The 16,091-nt window shown below is 32.3% G+C and overlaps 2 protein-coding genes across 2 annotated transcripts; one reads left to right on the top strand and one right to left on the bottom strand.

The window, feature by feature from the left end:
- The first annotated feature begins 456 nt into the window (after positions 1-456).
- On the top strand, positions 457-4,101 carry LOC130647923 (uncharacterized). The gene is made up of 6 exons (XM_057453929.1): positions 457-587; positions 912-994; positions 1,088-1,423; positions 3,226-3,413; positions 3,843-3,941; positions 4,030-4,101. The coding sequence occupies exons 2-6, from the start codon at positions 916-918 to the stop codon at positions 4,057-4,059; spliced, it is 732 nt and encodes a 243-aa protein (XP_057309912.1). The 5' UTR covers positions 457-587; positions 912-915; the 3' UTR covers positions 4,060-4,101.
- A 1,252-nt stretch (positions 4,102-5,353) lies between these two features.
- LOC130647920 (bifunctional heparan sulfate N-deacetylase/N-sulfotransferase 3-like) lies at positions 5,354-15,355 on the bottom strand. Its single transcript, XM_057453927.1, has 10 exons — positions 14,051-15,355; positions 10,730-10,972; positions 10,372-10,557; positions 9,591-9,719; positions 8,953-9,138; positions 8,476-8,723; positions 8,199-8,373; positions 7,652-7,825; positions 7,115-7,221; positions 5,354-6,801 (listed from the first exon to the last, which is right to left on the bottom strand). Exons 1-10 carry the CDS (start codon positions 15,122-15,124, stop codon positions 6,573-6,575), a joined length of 2,751 nt encoding a protein of 916 aa, XP_057309910.1. The 5' UTR covers positions 15,125-15,355; the 3' UTR covers positions 5,354-6,572.
- Between the last annotated feature and the right edge of the window lie 736 nt (positions 15,356-16,091).

Genomic DNA, 16,091 nt, shown 5'->3' with positions numbered 1-16,091 from the left:
CATTCTCATTGCCTGGGTTTGTTTCTTGATGTCAACTCTAGCGCTTACTTGACAGCTAACATGAAAAAAAATGTTTCTTCGCTGCCAGTCTGGATGTCAAAAAGGCAAGAACCTCCTGGGGACGAGGTTGATAAATCTCACTCAAACCGTCTTTATAAAATAAGCTAGCATCTCAACATTACACCTTTTTATTCCTTTTTTAAGCAAACCATAAAGCCTCATCCCAGAAACTCTCTTTAGTTTTGTTACCATGGTATTTTAAAAACGTATTCGTCTTTTTAATTGTTGCATATTATAATTATTATCGATATTAGAAAATCCGCCTTGCAACTTAATAACCAGCCTTCTTTTTTATATAATAAATACTTCTGCATAAGCAGAAGCCTAGTAACCAAATTAGAGTAATATAAGTTTACTAAAAGAAAAGTAAAAAAACATAAACATTATAGTACCGACATGTTGACATATTTTCATGACTATCAGTCGAGCTCGATGGCAACCATATTTTTTGTTTGTTTAAACTTTAAAGTCTTTTTATGTCAAACTTTCATGAGGCGAAATAGTAGTACATACAGATAAAATTTAAGGTAAAATCTTCTTCTTCTTCTTCTTCTTCTTCTTCTTCTTCTTCTTCTTCTTCTTCTTCTTCTTCTTCTTCTTCTTCTTCTTCTTCTTCTTCTTCTTCTTCTTCTTCTTCTTCTTCTTCTTCTTCTTCTTCTTCTTCTTCTTCTTCTTCTTCTTCTTCTTCTTCTTCTTCTTCTTCTTCTTCTTCTTCTTCTTCTTTTTCTTCTTCTTCTTCTTCTTCTTCTTCTTCTTTTTCTTCTTCTTCTTCTTCTTCTTCTATATTATATTTATATACTTATATACTTATATATTTGTATACATGTATTTATATTATATTTTATTTAAAGGAAGATGAGAGTGCTGATTATCGCTGCGTTTTTTCTCACGTTGCAATGCATTAATGGTGAATATACACTGCAAGGCACAATGGGTAAGTAATCCATAGTTATGTACCTTCTGCTTTTTCTTACGTAATATCTGTGTTAAAGAAAGAGTTTTTTAAGAAATGTTGTCTTTTTCTTAGGAGAGTATATCGGGCTACCAGTTAGCTTGTATTGTTCGGAATATGATTACGGATATCTACGGTTGGGTGGTATCACTATCAATAACACCCCTCTCTCTGAAAAAAACCAAAATGCTGCTTTTAGACAGTGTGAAATTCAGATGAAGAAGATTGAGCAAGAAAGAAAACACCCTGTTCATGATAGATCTGGCACTGAATGTGTTTTAACTTTTCCTGGGTTGAAAGTAAATGATAGTGATGTTATCCGGGCTGTGTACAGCTGCTATGAAAACAAACCAAGCGGATCACCAGCATGGGGAAAACCAGACACGGCAGGTCCGGAAAACTACGAAACCGGTATGATAATTTAGTATGTATGATGCCTATGACCAGTTAACTTTCTGTCTTAGAACAAGTCACAAGGAAGAGATTCAATTTGACATTTTAGGTTATTTAAAAACAAGTCTTTTTCACGTGCTCAAATGCCAGAGTTGTTCTGGGTAATGTATTTTAACATAACACCCGATAAGCAACACATATTACATTTTCACACACTCGCAATGCTGTGAAACGAGAATACCAATTGTAAGGTTTAACAAAACGAGTAAATAAAAAAAAAAAAAAAAAACAAAGAAAATTATAAAAAGTAACAGTTTTTGAGAGCTTTTTTGCCTAAGTTAAATGAATTTCATACAATGACAAATTTTATTAAACGACAGAAGTTTTAGTAGCAGTTCAATGAATTAAACAAACACGTAAATCTGTTTTCCAAAGTGGATAGTTAACACACAACAAGTGAACAGTTAGGCCAACTAATTCCAAAGTGGGTAGTTAACACACAACAAGTGAACAGTTAGACCAACTAATTCCAAAGTGGATAGTTAACACACAACAAGTGAACAGTTAGGCCAACTAATTCCAAAGTGGATAGTTAACACACAACAAGTGAACAGTTAGGCCAACTAATTCCAAAGTGGATAGTTAACACACAACAAGTGAACAGTTAGACCAACTAATTCCAAAGTGGATAGTTAACACACAACAAGTGAACAGTTAGGCCAACTAATTCCAAAGTGGATAGTTAACACACAACAAGTGAACAGTTAGGCCAACTAATTCCAAAGTGGATAGTTAACACGCAACAAGTGAACAGTTAGGCCAACTAACCTAAAGAGTACATAAACCTAAGTAATACCGAGCCTTAGCCGAAGTTTTGAACTGGTTATAAAAAAAACAGTAATATATCTCATCATTTTTTCAATTAACTAGTTCGTTCTTTTGTTTTATAAAACTTGATAGCAAAGCCTTGTTGTTTCTGCAAGTTTATTAACCAGTGCGCTGAATATGACTGGTTGAGTGTATCATACACCATACGTATTAAATTTTTAAATTTTAAGGTAACTGGTTATTCATGTTTATTTGATTCTTGCACTTGCGCGTTATGGCATGAAATTATTGCACTCTTTTAAAACATATTTTATTGCCGGCATCAGAAAAGATTCGCATGTATTTCAGAGGGGATAAGATAATAATGGCGTGTATATGATAGTTTGTCATAGTACATCCATGTATCCGTTCTCTACTGAGAGTGTTTTACTCCGATTGGACGTCCGATCATGTCAAGCGAGTTTAATCAATGTAGTCATATAAGTAGAGCTACTTTGTCCATTGCTAATACATCGCCTCACAGCGAACGTGTATCGCATTTTGTTGCACGCTGTCAGCACAAAGTAACTTTCATCAACCTCTTCTCCAGGGTCTTGTAGCCCCTCAGCCCTTATTACGGAGTGGCCAACAATTCATTAAAAAAAGAAAATGCCCTGGGAACGAGATTGTACTTTCATATGAATAATGGTGTGCATTGAACAGAATAAAATGTACGAGATAACATGTTGTGAGGCTTTTTTATATAAATGCCATTCGTCCTAAATTGGGAGCGTGGTAAGCACCTAAAGGCATTGGCTTTTTTCCAATTTTGACTGTTAACAATACACCAGTAAAAATCAACACCAAAGAACCGGCATTTAAATCTAAAGGGCTATCATATAAAGGCTCGATAGGACAGAAAAAACACAATACCACAATCTCTGTAGCGAAGGAGCTATTTTTGTATTTTGCATAACAGCACATAGCGTAATAGACTTTTTTGCTCTTTCTAGTGGAAACGTCAAAGAACGAATTGTTATCTGTTGTTTGTAAAAAGAAGAAGGAAATGATTTTTATTGTGCTGGCTAAAATCAACGGTGAAATTATTGATTCGAAAGTACATCCAGACCTTGATGCAACAAAGTTAACGCAAGTATGTTTTGGTCAGTGGAAAGAAAAGTTGGAATCAGGTTCACCAAAGGTAAACATATCCAGAACTTTCTCAGTTTATGAACCTAATCTATAGTAATTTTATATCGTGGAAAAATCCAATACTCATAAGTTTTGAAGAACAGTTTTTATTTATAAAGTGGGAGAATTCAGTTCTTCCAGGCTCATTCCCAGGGCATTTCGCCTTGCTGATAAAGTTGTGACCACTGCGAAATAACGCCTCAGGGGCCACAAGACCCTAAGGATGAGATTGCAATTCTTCGTCTAAGATGCTCTCCTTTAAATTTGAAAACAAAACAACTCATACATAAAGCCACGATTTTTGTCTCACGAAATCATGGTCTTTTTCTGTAAATCATGACCTGAATCACATGCTAAATGCTGAAAAACATAATATTTTGTATGTGAAATGTGAAATACAGGGTAGTGGTCTTTTGTATTAATTAATTTATTTTTGAAGCACAAAAATCCAACATGCGACATAATGAATAAAAAAAGTTATGGTGGAAAACTCACTATAATTTATTCATGCATGGCTGATGGTCAAGAGAGAAAAAAAGTACGTTAGATTTTTTTGGTCTAATTCTATTTTTAACAGATCGTTTTCAGGTATGAAGTTTATTTTAACGTTAAAATTCTCATTTTAGGTTGGAAAGCCGAAGAAATATGTCTTTTAAAAAGTTGTAAATTAAAATTACAAAAGAGATTTGCTAAACTTATGACGGCAATCTTGTTTTCTACAACCTCATTATCGGAATTGTGCCTCTTTTTTTTAACTGGGACCAATTTTAAATATTTTTTTGAATGTAGTCTTTCTACCTGTTGAAACGGTCTTTCTTCCTTCTTCTTCAAGTGACATTTGATAAATTCTATATTTGCTGCACCAGGACAAATTTAAAAGGAATACTTTATTTGGTTCGCTATTTTTACAAACTCTTCTTTGTTGAACTAATCTTAAATCCAATTGTTTGCAATCATTTGTGTTTTTTTGCACAATTATTTTCTGTTTCTGTTTTCTTTTACTTTTCTCAGTAAATGAGATTCAGTCTCTGTTGACAATCATCATTTTACCTTTCAACTTGGTCTCATTTCACCTCCTTGGCTTCGGTTTTCACATCCAGCATGCAACATTTATTACTACACATAACATGAGAAATACACGTAGTTTTTGTTATAAGAAAAAAATTTATAAGAAAAATGAGCCTCAAAAACCTCTAAATCTTAGGACTTATCTTCGATAATACATCAAAAAATACTGATTAATAAAAATAAAATATATGTTAAATAAATCGTAGTTATTTATAAAGAAAACAAACAAAGAAATAGAGGAGTAAAAATTAAAAAAAATTAAGCGGATCTGGTCTTTAAAATTATCTCTGGCATCATCAATGTTCAATCAGCAGCCGTGCCGCGGCTGTTCGCCCCTCCGTTAACCAATACCACCATGTATGTTCAATCTTTAGATTATCATCCTTACAGGATTGATTCACAGCGTGTTATGTGACACTCACGTCATTCTTTAATAATGAATCGATATCTTCGACAAAATATGCCCAATATCCAGGATTTTATTGGAAAAAAAAAGCAAAAAGACAGTTGATATTACACTAATTCTATGCTACAGCAAGTATCATGCGAGTTTGTTGCGAATTAGCAAAGAGGGCTGGCCACGAATCTGATTAACGGACAGTGTTTTATTCAATATCGCTCCTATTAATTTACTTTTTCTTAGAGCTTTCGCTCGCGGCGAGTTGACATGTGTACAAGTAGCAAGAAATTTATAATTCCAGGGTTTATTCCCTCCATTCTTTGTAGTAGTAATAATTTCTTGGGAGATTAAAAACAAAAAGTATGTTTCGAGGAAAGACATTTTAATCACACACTTTAAATTGTTGGTAGAAAACTGAGAAATTAATACATACCCATTGCAGCCTGAACACACGATGTAGAAAAGAAAAGAATAGAACGCAATGATTATTATCCGGATTGGATATGTAGCTAATATAATATAAATAACATACAACTTAAAAACGCAACCATAAATATACAAAAGTTTTCCCCAATAATGTAAACAATAAACGAATTTCATGACCAGTTTCACAATGAAGTAAGGACTAAAACACTAAAAGAGGGATTTTCGGACACTGAAGTAGGGATTTTCGGATGTGATGTAGGGATATTTAGACAGTGAAGTAGGCATTTTCAAACAGTAAAATTATATCTCCTAACCCTGTCACCCTAAAAACATAACTAAAGGTCTATTTCCACCAGGAACATTAAGAACAGATGTTAGCGATATAATTACAGGTTTTATTATTTTGTGAAAGATTCACATCTAGATCTTCTTGAGTAGGTCTGGACACTTCCCCCACCTTCCATTAAATATAAACCAATAAGTATAAAAAATCATGAATATAAAAATTATAAATATGATAAAATTGTCTACGACAACGATCGAACTGGACAGAAACATTACACTGCTATAATTACCAATTCAAATTAACTCAATTTTTCTCAATGTAAACCAAGCCTAACACCAGTTTATTGGCAAAACTTTGTTCATGTACCATAATAAACTAACATTAGGCTAAGTTTACATTGGCGTTATAAAATTTAATACTAACGTCAATATACATATAAAAGAGAGTAGTAAAATAAATTTTCTAAAGGTATAAATACATTTTGAGCATTTTTGACATTAAAAAAAACCCTTATCCCTCTCTCCCTACTAAAAAAATGTTAACGCATCGATCTACTTCAACAAATAAAAACCGAAAAAACATACATAAAAAAGCAACTGTTGTAACTGTTGGAATAAAGTATGGAATGGAATTAAATTTCAGGTTGTGCAGACTGCACATGCGCAAAAAATTTGTACACGCACGTAATAGTTCTCCCGCGATGGAATTGTCCTTTAGTTTCATTTCGTCGAAAAACTATTTAATATAATTTTTAAATTCTTATAAGTTAAAGACGAGTAGCAGATTTTAACTTCGCATTTTGAATACAATGTTGTCTCGTATACTTGCTTAAAAACAATGGGAATTTGAAACGCACTATAGCGTCCATCCATGTGATTGGTTCCCATGCACAGTGATTTAGTTTGATTGGTCAAGCGGTTTTATTTCTGTACTTTGATCATCCTCACCAAATGTCGTGGTCCTTCGTATCTCCAAAAAAGGTTGCTCATTCACGAGGCGTCATTTTCTTTCAACACTTTTTGCAGCCATTTTGGAAATGGTTTCTTCAGCTTTGTCAGCATGTCAACAAACCTCAAGTTAGGTACACGGTAGTAATCTGTCAAGTACTGCTCAGCTTGGTCTGTCATTATTTCATACTTTCGACCTTTGCTGCTGCCAAGGCAACGGAAGCTACCATTGTTGTTTGTAGCGCAATAAAATCCTTTGTTTTTGTTGTACCTGTTTGAAAGTAAACGTTTTTAAACTTCTTTTCTTTTTTAAAAAATTAGCATAGTTTTGTTGCAAGATCTTAGTCAAAAAAGAGACACTTGATTTGAAAGTTGTTTTATGTTTTGTAAGATTGTTCAGTGAAGACGTCTTTGAATTTCCCATGTAAGATGATTGATATAAATTGACTGTGTATTTCTGGCTTTAAAGAGGCATTTCAGTCGTGTAGTACAGTGATTACGCCTTATATAATTTGTTATCACTCTGCTACAATTTGCAATTACAAACCCGTAAAAAAAATTAAAAAGATTAAAAGCCAACTTACTTTATTCTGACATGGAAGGGAAATGAACGAATATTTAGAAACTGAATTAAATTTTTCATTTCTAAATGAGGTTGGTGACGAAGTTTATATCCATCTACTATGTGTATCTAATTAAAGAAAATATATTTAGCGTAACTAGTAAACAAACAACAACAACAACCACACCTTTTGAGGAGATTTTGTTAACAAAATTGAGGAGATTTGAGGAGATTTGAGGAGAAAAACTTGCACCTGTAAAAATGAAGGAACACACAGACTGGCATTTCAATATTTTCTTACAAAAGATAATTAAGAAACTTTGCTTTAAATACAAACACAACAAAAAAAAATGTTTGCAGGCCACAACAACCACAAGTTGTGGTGATTCAAATAAAAAATATAAAAAATAGCATATTTAAAAAATAAACAAATTTGAGATTTGAGAAGAAAATCTAAATTTCAAAAAAAATTGAGGACATGTGAGGAGACCTTTTGAATTTAAGGAGATATAAGGATTGATGAGGAGGCGTAAGAACCCTGAACAACATCAATACTTACTTGAGATGGTTTGTAGTACTGCAACCACCTTTCCAAAGCTTCAGCATACAGTCCAGGATACAAACACCTCTGTTGGAGCACGGTGAATCGAAAGTTATCGGTTTTGTTATGACCAGAGATTATTTCGTAGAAGGTGTGGTTTAATGCAATAGGGTCTTTTTTACTGCGCATGTGCTGGAATAACAAACGATATCGCATTAATTTTATTAAACGGCACTTCATAAGAAGCCGCTGCTTCGATTCACTAAAGTAATGCAATAAACACCGCCCTCTAACAAAGAAATGCAGTGAAAAGGGCATAGACATTGTAATGTATTTAAACTTTGTGGCTCTGTTCTCACAACCAAATGGGTAGACAGCGAATGCACGTTTCTTCTTAAACGACCATTTGCATGGACCCCAAAAAAGACTTCAAGCGTCACTAGATAGTGTCGCACGAGCAGTAAGTCTATTTTAGCCGATTTGTGCTTACATAAATATTTAAAAGAAATTTTCGTATCGCCCCCTAAAATGAAACTTCATGTTAAGGCTGCGTATGTCGACATACCTGGTACCACGAATATGCTCTTAACTTTGGATCTAATGAAATAAAGAGCAACTTGGCGTTCGGCACAAGCGAGTGCGCACGCAAGGGTGACTTCAACGAATCGAAGTAATTTGCTGATTTTTCAAACGACAACGTGCCCACTCTTTTACTTTTATTTGGAAACATGCCCAGATACCTATAACGAAAAGTTGGATGTGGGTGTTAGTTGAAGTGGTTTTTTAAGACTAAAAAGATGCTTCGAAACATACTTCGGTCCCAGTTCACGTTATATACCTACCATCTTAGGCCTTTTTTGTATTCATTTCGATTAAAAAACTGCACTTCTTCGTACGCATGTTTTGTGGACCGACTACGAATGAGGTCAGGGTGCATCGCCATAAACGTATATAAAGCAGTCGATCCAGATTTTTGTGGACCAATCACCAATACATCTGGTAGGCGGGAAATTCGTGAAACCTCATTCGGTTTGCAGTAGACAGCTGTTTCATTCCATATCTTTTGGTGTCTCAGATCAGTGCACGGATCCTAAATATGACAAAATAATACCGAAAAACGTGAAATGGGCAAAATATAACTCGCTCGTACACGTTCGCATCAACTAGCATGCCTGCAAAATACTTGACAAAAATTACATGTCTCAAACACAAATGTAAAAAGAGCTACCAATGCATGCAATATTAAATTCTGTTTTGCCACCAAAACTGTCTCACATTGTCAAAGGAGAACTAACTGAATAAAACCACTAAAAACTCACGGTCCATATTGGTTCAGCCTGTCTTGGGAACAACTCAAAATAGCGCCTGGCTAACTCCGTTGGTTTATCACTACGAAGTTTAATATTCGTCCATTTTCTAATAAAACGGGTAACATTCCGGAAAAGATGAATTGCCAAACGATCTTTAAATCCGTAATTGCCAGAATGAGTCATAAAAATAGTTATCTAAAAACACACGTGTTACTTCTGTTAACAATTAAAGCTTATGTTAGTTTATGTACAACTGTACTGCATCCAGAATGACGAGTGTAGTATGTAGTGTCACGAAATATGGACGAATTGTTTTGACATAAGCACTGTGCTACGCATGATCAATGACTTCTTAGTGCTTTATAAAACAATTAGCTCTAAAATATGTTTTTTAAGAAACATGAGATGTTTCGGGAAGGGAGAGGGAGATTTGGGGAAATAGTTGAAATTATAGTACAAAAAACATCTGGATACATCACTTTGTTGTGTTGCCTTAAAGCTATATTTTCACTTTTTTAAAAAAGCGCTTAAAGCTCTTCTTACACAAGTTATATTAAAAGTCTTCATTTCATCAGTGTTTACTATTGCACTGTTTAAAGTGCGTTAAACAATATTTCAATTTTTTTTTAATAAAATGCACAACTTACAGGGTTATATAGTATGCTCCAAAACAGCTCTCCACCGTGTGAACTATTCATTAACCAGTCTGGACCTTTGGGATATGTCTTTAAGTGGAGAGTGCCAGTAAATAAACCACATGTTTGTCTTGGTAGTACCTAAAGTTGAAATAAAATACACAAACACAAATATTAATCCTATAAGATTTCCACTAATTATACAACCCTTAAGTAATGTACAGGGCTGTTATAAGATTTGCCTACAACTTGTTGCCGTGTTTGTTTTAGCAATAAAGAAATTTTTTTAAAAAGAAAAATAAATTTTTTTTTTTTTATCTTAACTTTATCACGAAAATATGAGGATAGTAGCCTTACAGAACTCTTCTCATAGTAGTATCAATCAACTAGTTAAAATGACAAAGCTTTAAAGAAATTCCGAAAGTTTTTAATTGGTTAAATAGTGTTCAAACTTGTTGGTTTCAGCCAGAACTAAACTGGAGAATATAAACGACATTGGTTTCGACACGTTTCGGGTGTCAACACCCGTTATCAAGACATAAGTGATGATTACAATTAGAAAAAATGTAATGGATATACCCATTTTAAATAAGAACATATGTTCTATGCCGCTATTGTTATTCAACAAAACATAATTTTGCAATTATTATATTCTTGCACTTTATTAAAGTTCACACTAATTAATTTTTTAAATTTTAATCATTAGTCATGTCTTGATAACAGGTGTTGACACTCGAAACTCATCGAAACCAATAGTGTTAGTGTGATTGTAAGTACTGCATAGTTGGGTTACCTGTATATCCATAAAATGGAAACCTTTTCGACCCCAAGCTGGATACAAATGGGGATATCCTTCAGTAGAAGTTACTTGAATGCCTAAATACTCTTTCCAGCTTTCATATAGCGTTTCATGGATTGGGTATACACCAGAGTGATGTGGGGAAACAGAATATGTGTAATCAACCTTGATATTGTGTTTCTGAAATAAAAAGAGGAATTATTTTACTACACAGAGCTTTTGCTCTCATATTGTATATTTTATATTGTACTAGAACTCTAAACAAGCCCATCTACCGGACCCTAACAACATCAAGGGAATCTCACAAAGGACCCTAACAACATCAAGGGAATCTCACAACGGAAATCCACACCTGAGCAAACTGTTTGTTTTTTCTGAAATCTTTAATCAATGCCTCCTTTGTTAAAGTGTGTGGTTTGACATGTTTAAATGTGTGGCAAAACCAGCGAAATTTGTCAGCATTTTGAACCAGATGCTTGTCTCCTTCACGTTCTGCACTGTCATTTGAATTTCTGTAAAACTTTCCCGAATAACCAAGGTTGAAGTAAAACCCAGGGATAAGTGATGCAAAGTAGTCTTGAGCTCGCACAAGAGCCTATAAAAAATTTAATGCAACTTCTTAACAATAAAATCGTAACTAACTAAAATGGTTGAATAGTCAAAAATCAAAGGTGTGTTGACTATTTAAGAACTCTTTCCGAGAGGAAAAAATTCACTATCACACTTGTCAACAATTTTTTTTGGAGGGTGGATTGGGATATTTATAGCTATTTTCTTTTCTAATGTTTCTATGATATAATTGCAACACTCAAAATGTTTTAATTTTTTTGAGGAGAAATATTTACAGCTTTTTCTCTTTTCTAATGTGTCTAGGATTCATTGCAACACACAAAATATTTAAATTTTTTTGAGGTGAAATATTTATAGCTATTTTATTTTTTCTAATGTGTCTAGGATTCATTGCAACACTCAAAATCTTTAGATATTTACTTGTATTACTTAGACAGGAGTTTTGTGTTTGATACTTTGATACTTGTATGCCACAAAGATGATTTCTAGACTTTAACACATTACGGAATGTAATTATATAATTCTTCTAAGGTATTTAATCCCCTTGACAATAAAATCTTGTAAACATTGATTTACTATATATAAATTTGACTCCATGACATTCAGGATGCTTACAAATTGAGCATTCTGTGCCAACAACAATTAATACACACCATAATAAAAACCACACTGATTGAGTTTTAACTAATACTTTATTAAAAGATCAATACAGTATAGTACAGATATCACATGTGGTTCGCCACCTACTTTTGTGATGTGGTCATTTATACAGGAAACTTAAATATAGAGTTTTAACAGTTTTACAACAAGAAACAAGTTTACATGTTTTCATTTAAAAAAACCGGTTTATAAGAAACCTGAACATACAAAAATAAGAATCTTCCATTATTACTTTGTTATGAATTTTCACAAAAAAAATAAACTCTTTTTGAAGAAGACAAGGTTAATTCGCAGGTTACAATTCACATTTTGCATTTTTTGCAAATCATTCTACAAAGGAAATGTCAAAATTGCAAATCCAAGTTTTGTTAATTTTTCAAAACGTTTTTTAAAGTTTATTCTAGTCTACACAAATTTGATGCCATTTTGCTTGTTGCTTACTGTGCTGATGAATGTTATAATAAAAATTGGATCTAAAATTATTAAATTAAAATTAAATTATTATTATTAACATTTTTTGTTGTTTTTTGGCACAGTGATTAAAATTTTTAGATTTACTTGAGTTTTGAGTCTGTATGTAGTATGTATAGCTATGTTTTAAAAATTCTTCATCAATGTTATTTGTTTGCATTTTTAGCTACAACTTTGCTTGCTGTGAGGTTTAAAGTTATACTGTGCTGTATACTATACTTATGCAGTCTGAATTTATTATTATTTTGTCAATTTGATTGTTAAGGTCTGGTTAATAAGTTGCATAAAAAGAAGGATCTCTTTAAAATTTCTAATGAGCACTTACTTCATTAGGAATTTAAATAATTTACCTGTAAACAAACATGGAAGTGACTGAAACTATAAAAACATTAAAATTATAGGAACAATGAAATGAACAAAAAATATTTGGGCACATCATTATTTCAAAAATAAATTTTTTATTAAAATTTGATTATATATTTCAATCAACAAGGTATGGCTTTGCAATAATTTTTAGCTGTAAATATTGTAATGCTTTGACATTTTATTCAAGTGACAAGAGTTAAGACAGCTGGAATTATAAAATTTTAATGTCTAATCTCACAAGAAAAGAAAACAAAAATTAAAGATAATTATCATGAATATACACTATATATGTAGAAGATTGTATGATTAACATATTTTTATTGAAATTATTTAAATAGAATATAAATAATTTATGCAGATCCTTTTCAGTGCAGATTCACATATTAAATAACAATGCATTTCACAACATTTACACGAGATAAATAAATATGACAGAGCTATATACAAGAAGTAAACATATAAGATTTAAATGCAAGTCAATTTGCCTTAGGAGTGCTTTGTTTTCAAGAACTTTCAACATTTAAAAGTTCTAAATGGATATCAAATAATCACCCCTTGAAAATGTAAACACACATAAATACATGTTACTTAAATATTATTTTAAAACTTTAGTTCCCACTCGGTGTTAATCTTTTAAAAGTGTGGTAAACAACAAAGATGTATAAATAGAAAGTCAACCAAATACAAAAACCTCAAATACTACAAAAAACTGAAACAAAAATAATGAAACAAATAAGGATTAAATTTGTTGTTGCTTGATTTCATGGGTGGTGTTTAGGGACATGCTCAAATGAATTGGCCACCCATGTTGCAAATTTAAAAAACTTTAGATTTAACATTTCACTAATGAAAATTTATCTGGTCCCACACGTTGGTGTAATAAATATTCCGTCTGATTTAAGTAGAGGAAAATAATGAAAAATGACCAATGTTGAATTTTGAGCTATTTCTTCATGTTGTCATGCAAAAAATTTGTTTGTAACGGGTGCTCTAATGTCCCATTTTGTTTAAAAGTGATTAACATGCCATCCTTGAAAGTTATAGGTAAATCACAATAACAGATGAATTATTATAATTCCTTGTGCAGTTTTAAAATATGTTTTCCTTGAACATTTGTAAGAACAACTTTTCAAATTAAACATGCATTTTTATTGTGCTTTTTAATTTGAATTTAAAAAACATGGATACCCCTTTCATATATATACTCTGAAAAGAATATTTCAGAAATTGTGTGTTTTTTAGCTCTTTCTCGAAATAAGCAAACGGCATCACTTGGGCAGGGATGTAGGCCAAGTAACTATTGTCAAAAATGCGATAGCAACACTTTCTGCAATGTCTGTGTTATTTAGTTAATTGATTGTGGTTGTGTACTTCTGTCCTTGTGTAATTCTGCCCTTGTTTCCAATATATTATGTCCAGAATTGTATATAAATTGACAAAGATGTTAATATATACTAAAACTATATATATAGTGACATTGTCTATAATGTGTCCATATATATATAGCTATACAAAGTTATAGATTTCAGTGCAAAGCCTGATTTTTTTCCTAAAACTTTTTTTGGGACCGACTGGCATAGTAAAACCTAAAGAAAAAAAAACTTACATCAACATCACTTTTCACAAGCTTTGTTCCGGTTTGACCAACAAATATATCATCAATATCAATCTGTATATAACGGTTAAGATCATAGCCCAGAATTCCATTTGATAATGTTAACAGAGCATCCATAAATATTAGTTCATACAGCCACAAGTTTATATTTGGGATACCAAAAAATACCTTACGAATACCATCATTTAGTCCTTTATCATATATCACTGAAGTTACTTTTTTTAAATCTTCGTCTATCTCATCATCATCTAATAAATATTTTCGTTTTCTATATTTGGACTTTAATACATGTGCTATTGGTTCAAATGAAGGATTGTCACTTTGGAATATGGCATGTCTTTTTCCCTGAATTACTCCACGAAGTGTGTTACCTGCTTTTGTTATCTTTAATAATGAATTGTAAGTTATTTCAAGATCTTTAAGTTCCATTACCCCATATTTTATTGACAGAGGCAAATTAGTAAATTTAAAAAAATCAGTTTCTCCTTTAATATGTACAATATCTGTAAAAACTATAATGCCAATATTAAATTTCACACAGTGTTGGTTAAGAATAGTCTTGCTGTATGGATCTATTTCATTATATATATGCTGACTAGTAAAAATAAACAGATGGTATCTAGTAAGTCCATCTTTATCTTGTAGTCTAGGAAAAACCAAAAAATTATCTCCTGGGTTATTCCAAGTGAGGAAATCATAGTTGATGTGTAGTGATTGAAATATAAGTTTCAATTTCGATTTGTTACGCGTTCGTTTATCTGAGTCAGTAAATATTAAAACAGACGACAGTCTTGGTGCTTCAAAACCTGGGTATGTTTTCACGGAAATATTATTTGTTGTTGCTTGCAATCCATCATGTTCATTTTTTGTGTAATGCATTCTCTCTTCTATGGGTTTATTTATTTCCCCATAATTCAATGTCTTGTGATACCGGGTTTTTATATTGTTTATATAAGAAAATGCTATACCAAAAACTAATGCCACAGCCAAGAAAACAGCACATTTCTTTCTTGTTTTTGGAATAAAAAACCTCATAAATTTTCCAACACAAAATCTGTTATACATTTATAAATCAAGATAACTGACTATAATACAACCATATCTAAAGAGCAGAGATTAAAACAAAGTATTATATACTAATTTTGCAGCATAAAAAATACTTGATATTTTGTTTACATTTAAAAATCATGTTCATTGACAGGGACAAAAAAAAAGTATTTTATAATTCTGAGCATGTTCAGTTTATTTACTTTCGTAATAGCGTGCTGATTCATTAATTATACTTCACAAAGATACATATACATCTAAGATTTCTCTAGGTAAAAATATGATACAATTGCATCAAAGATAAAAGTATTAATTTTTTCATGTATGGTCAGAATAACCTATAAGAATTAAGGAATTATTGAGAAGAAGTAATTAAAAACTTCAACATGTTTTGTTACGAAAATGTTTTAGCGGATAAGGCACCCCGTCCCAATGAGGTCTCCATCTTAGAAGCCTTGGCATTTCGTTTCTCCGCACTCGTGTGAAAACGGACAGTTAATGTCGACATTAGGACCGTAACGTCGACATTACTGTGATACGATATCTCAATATTCGTAAAAAAAACCTCCACAGACAAATAATTGAAGTATAGGCGACATTTCGTAATGAAAAAGCTGTTAATTAAAAACCTTATCCAACACTGAAAATCAAAGTACTAAAGAACCATTCCAACCCTTTCGGGTCACTTTCCGAATTTATTTTATTTATTCCCTTGATGTGCCGCAGCAGAACATGGTTAAAATATTTCCTCACCAAAAATCTAAGAAAGTGTGGAATTTTAGAAGAAGTAAGTAAGAAAGTAAAAGAAATCAAAAATTCAGAAACGTCTGACTGTAGCAATAATGAAGCTGAAATGACAGAAAAGAATTATACACATGCTAAACGCAAAAAAGCAAAAAACGCGGAGCGTACGCGAATCAAAATCTGCAAAACACGAAATCTTTTTTCACGCGAAGTCGTGGATATTTTTTCGAGACGCGAATGT

The sequence above is a fragment of the Hydractinia symbiolongicarpus genome, chromosome 6 (assembly GCF_029227915.1).
Source record: "Hydractinia symbiolongicarpus strain clone_291-10 chromosome 6, HSymV2.1, whole genome shotgun sequence".
In the NCBI taxonomy this organism is placed as follows: Eukaryota; Metazoa; Cnidaria; class Hydrozoa; order Anthoathecata; family Hydractiniidae; genus Hydractinia; species Hydractinia symbiolongicarpus.
The sequence above is the reverse complement of the archived record's forward strand: the minus strand, read 5'-3'. Positions and strand labels throughout refer to the sequence as shown.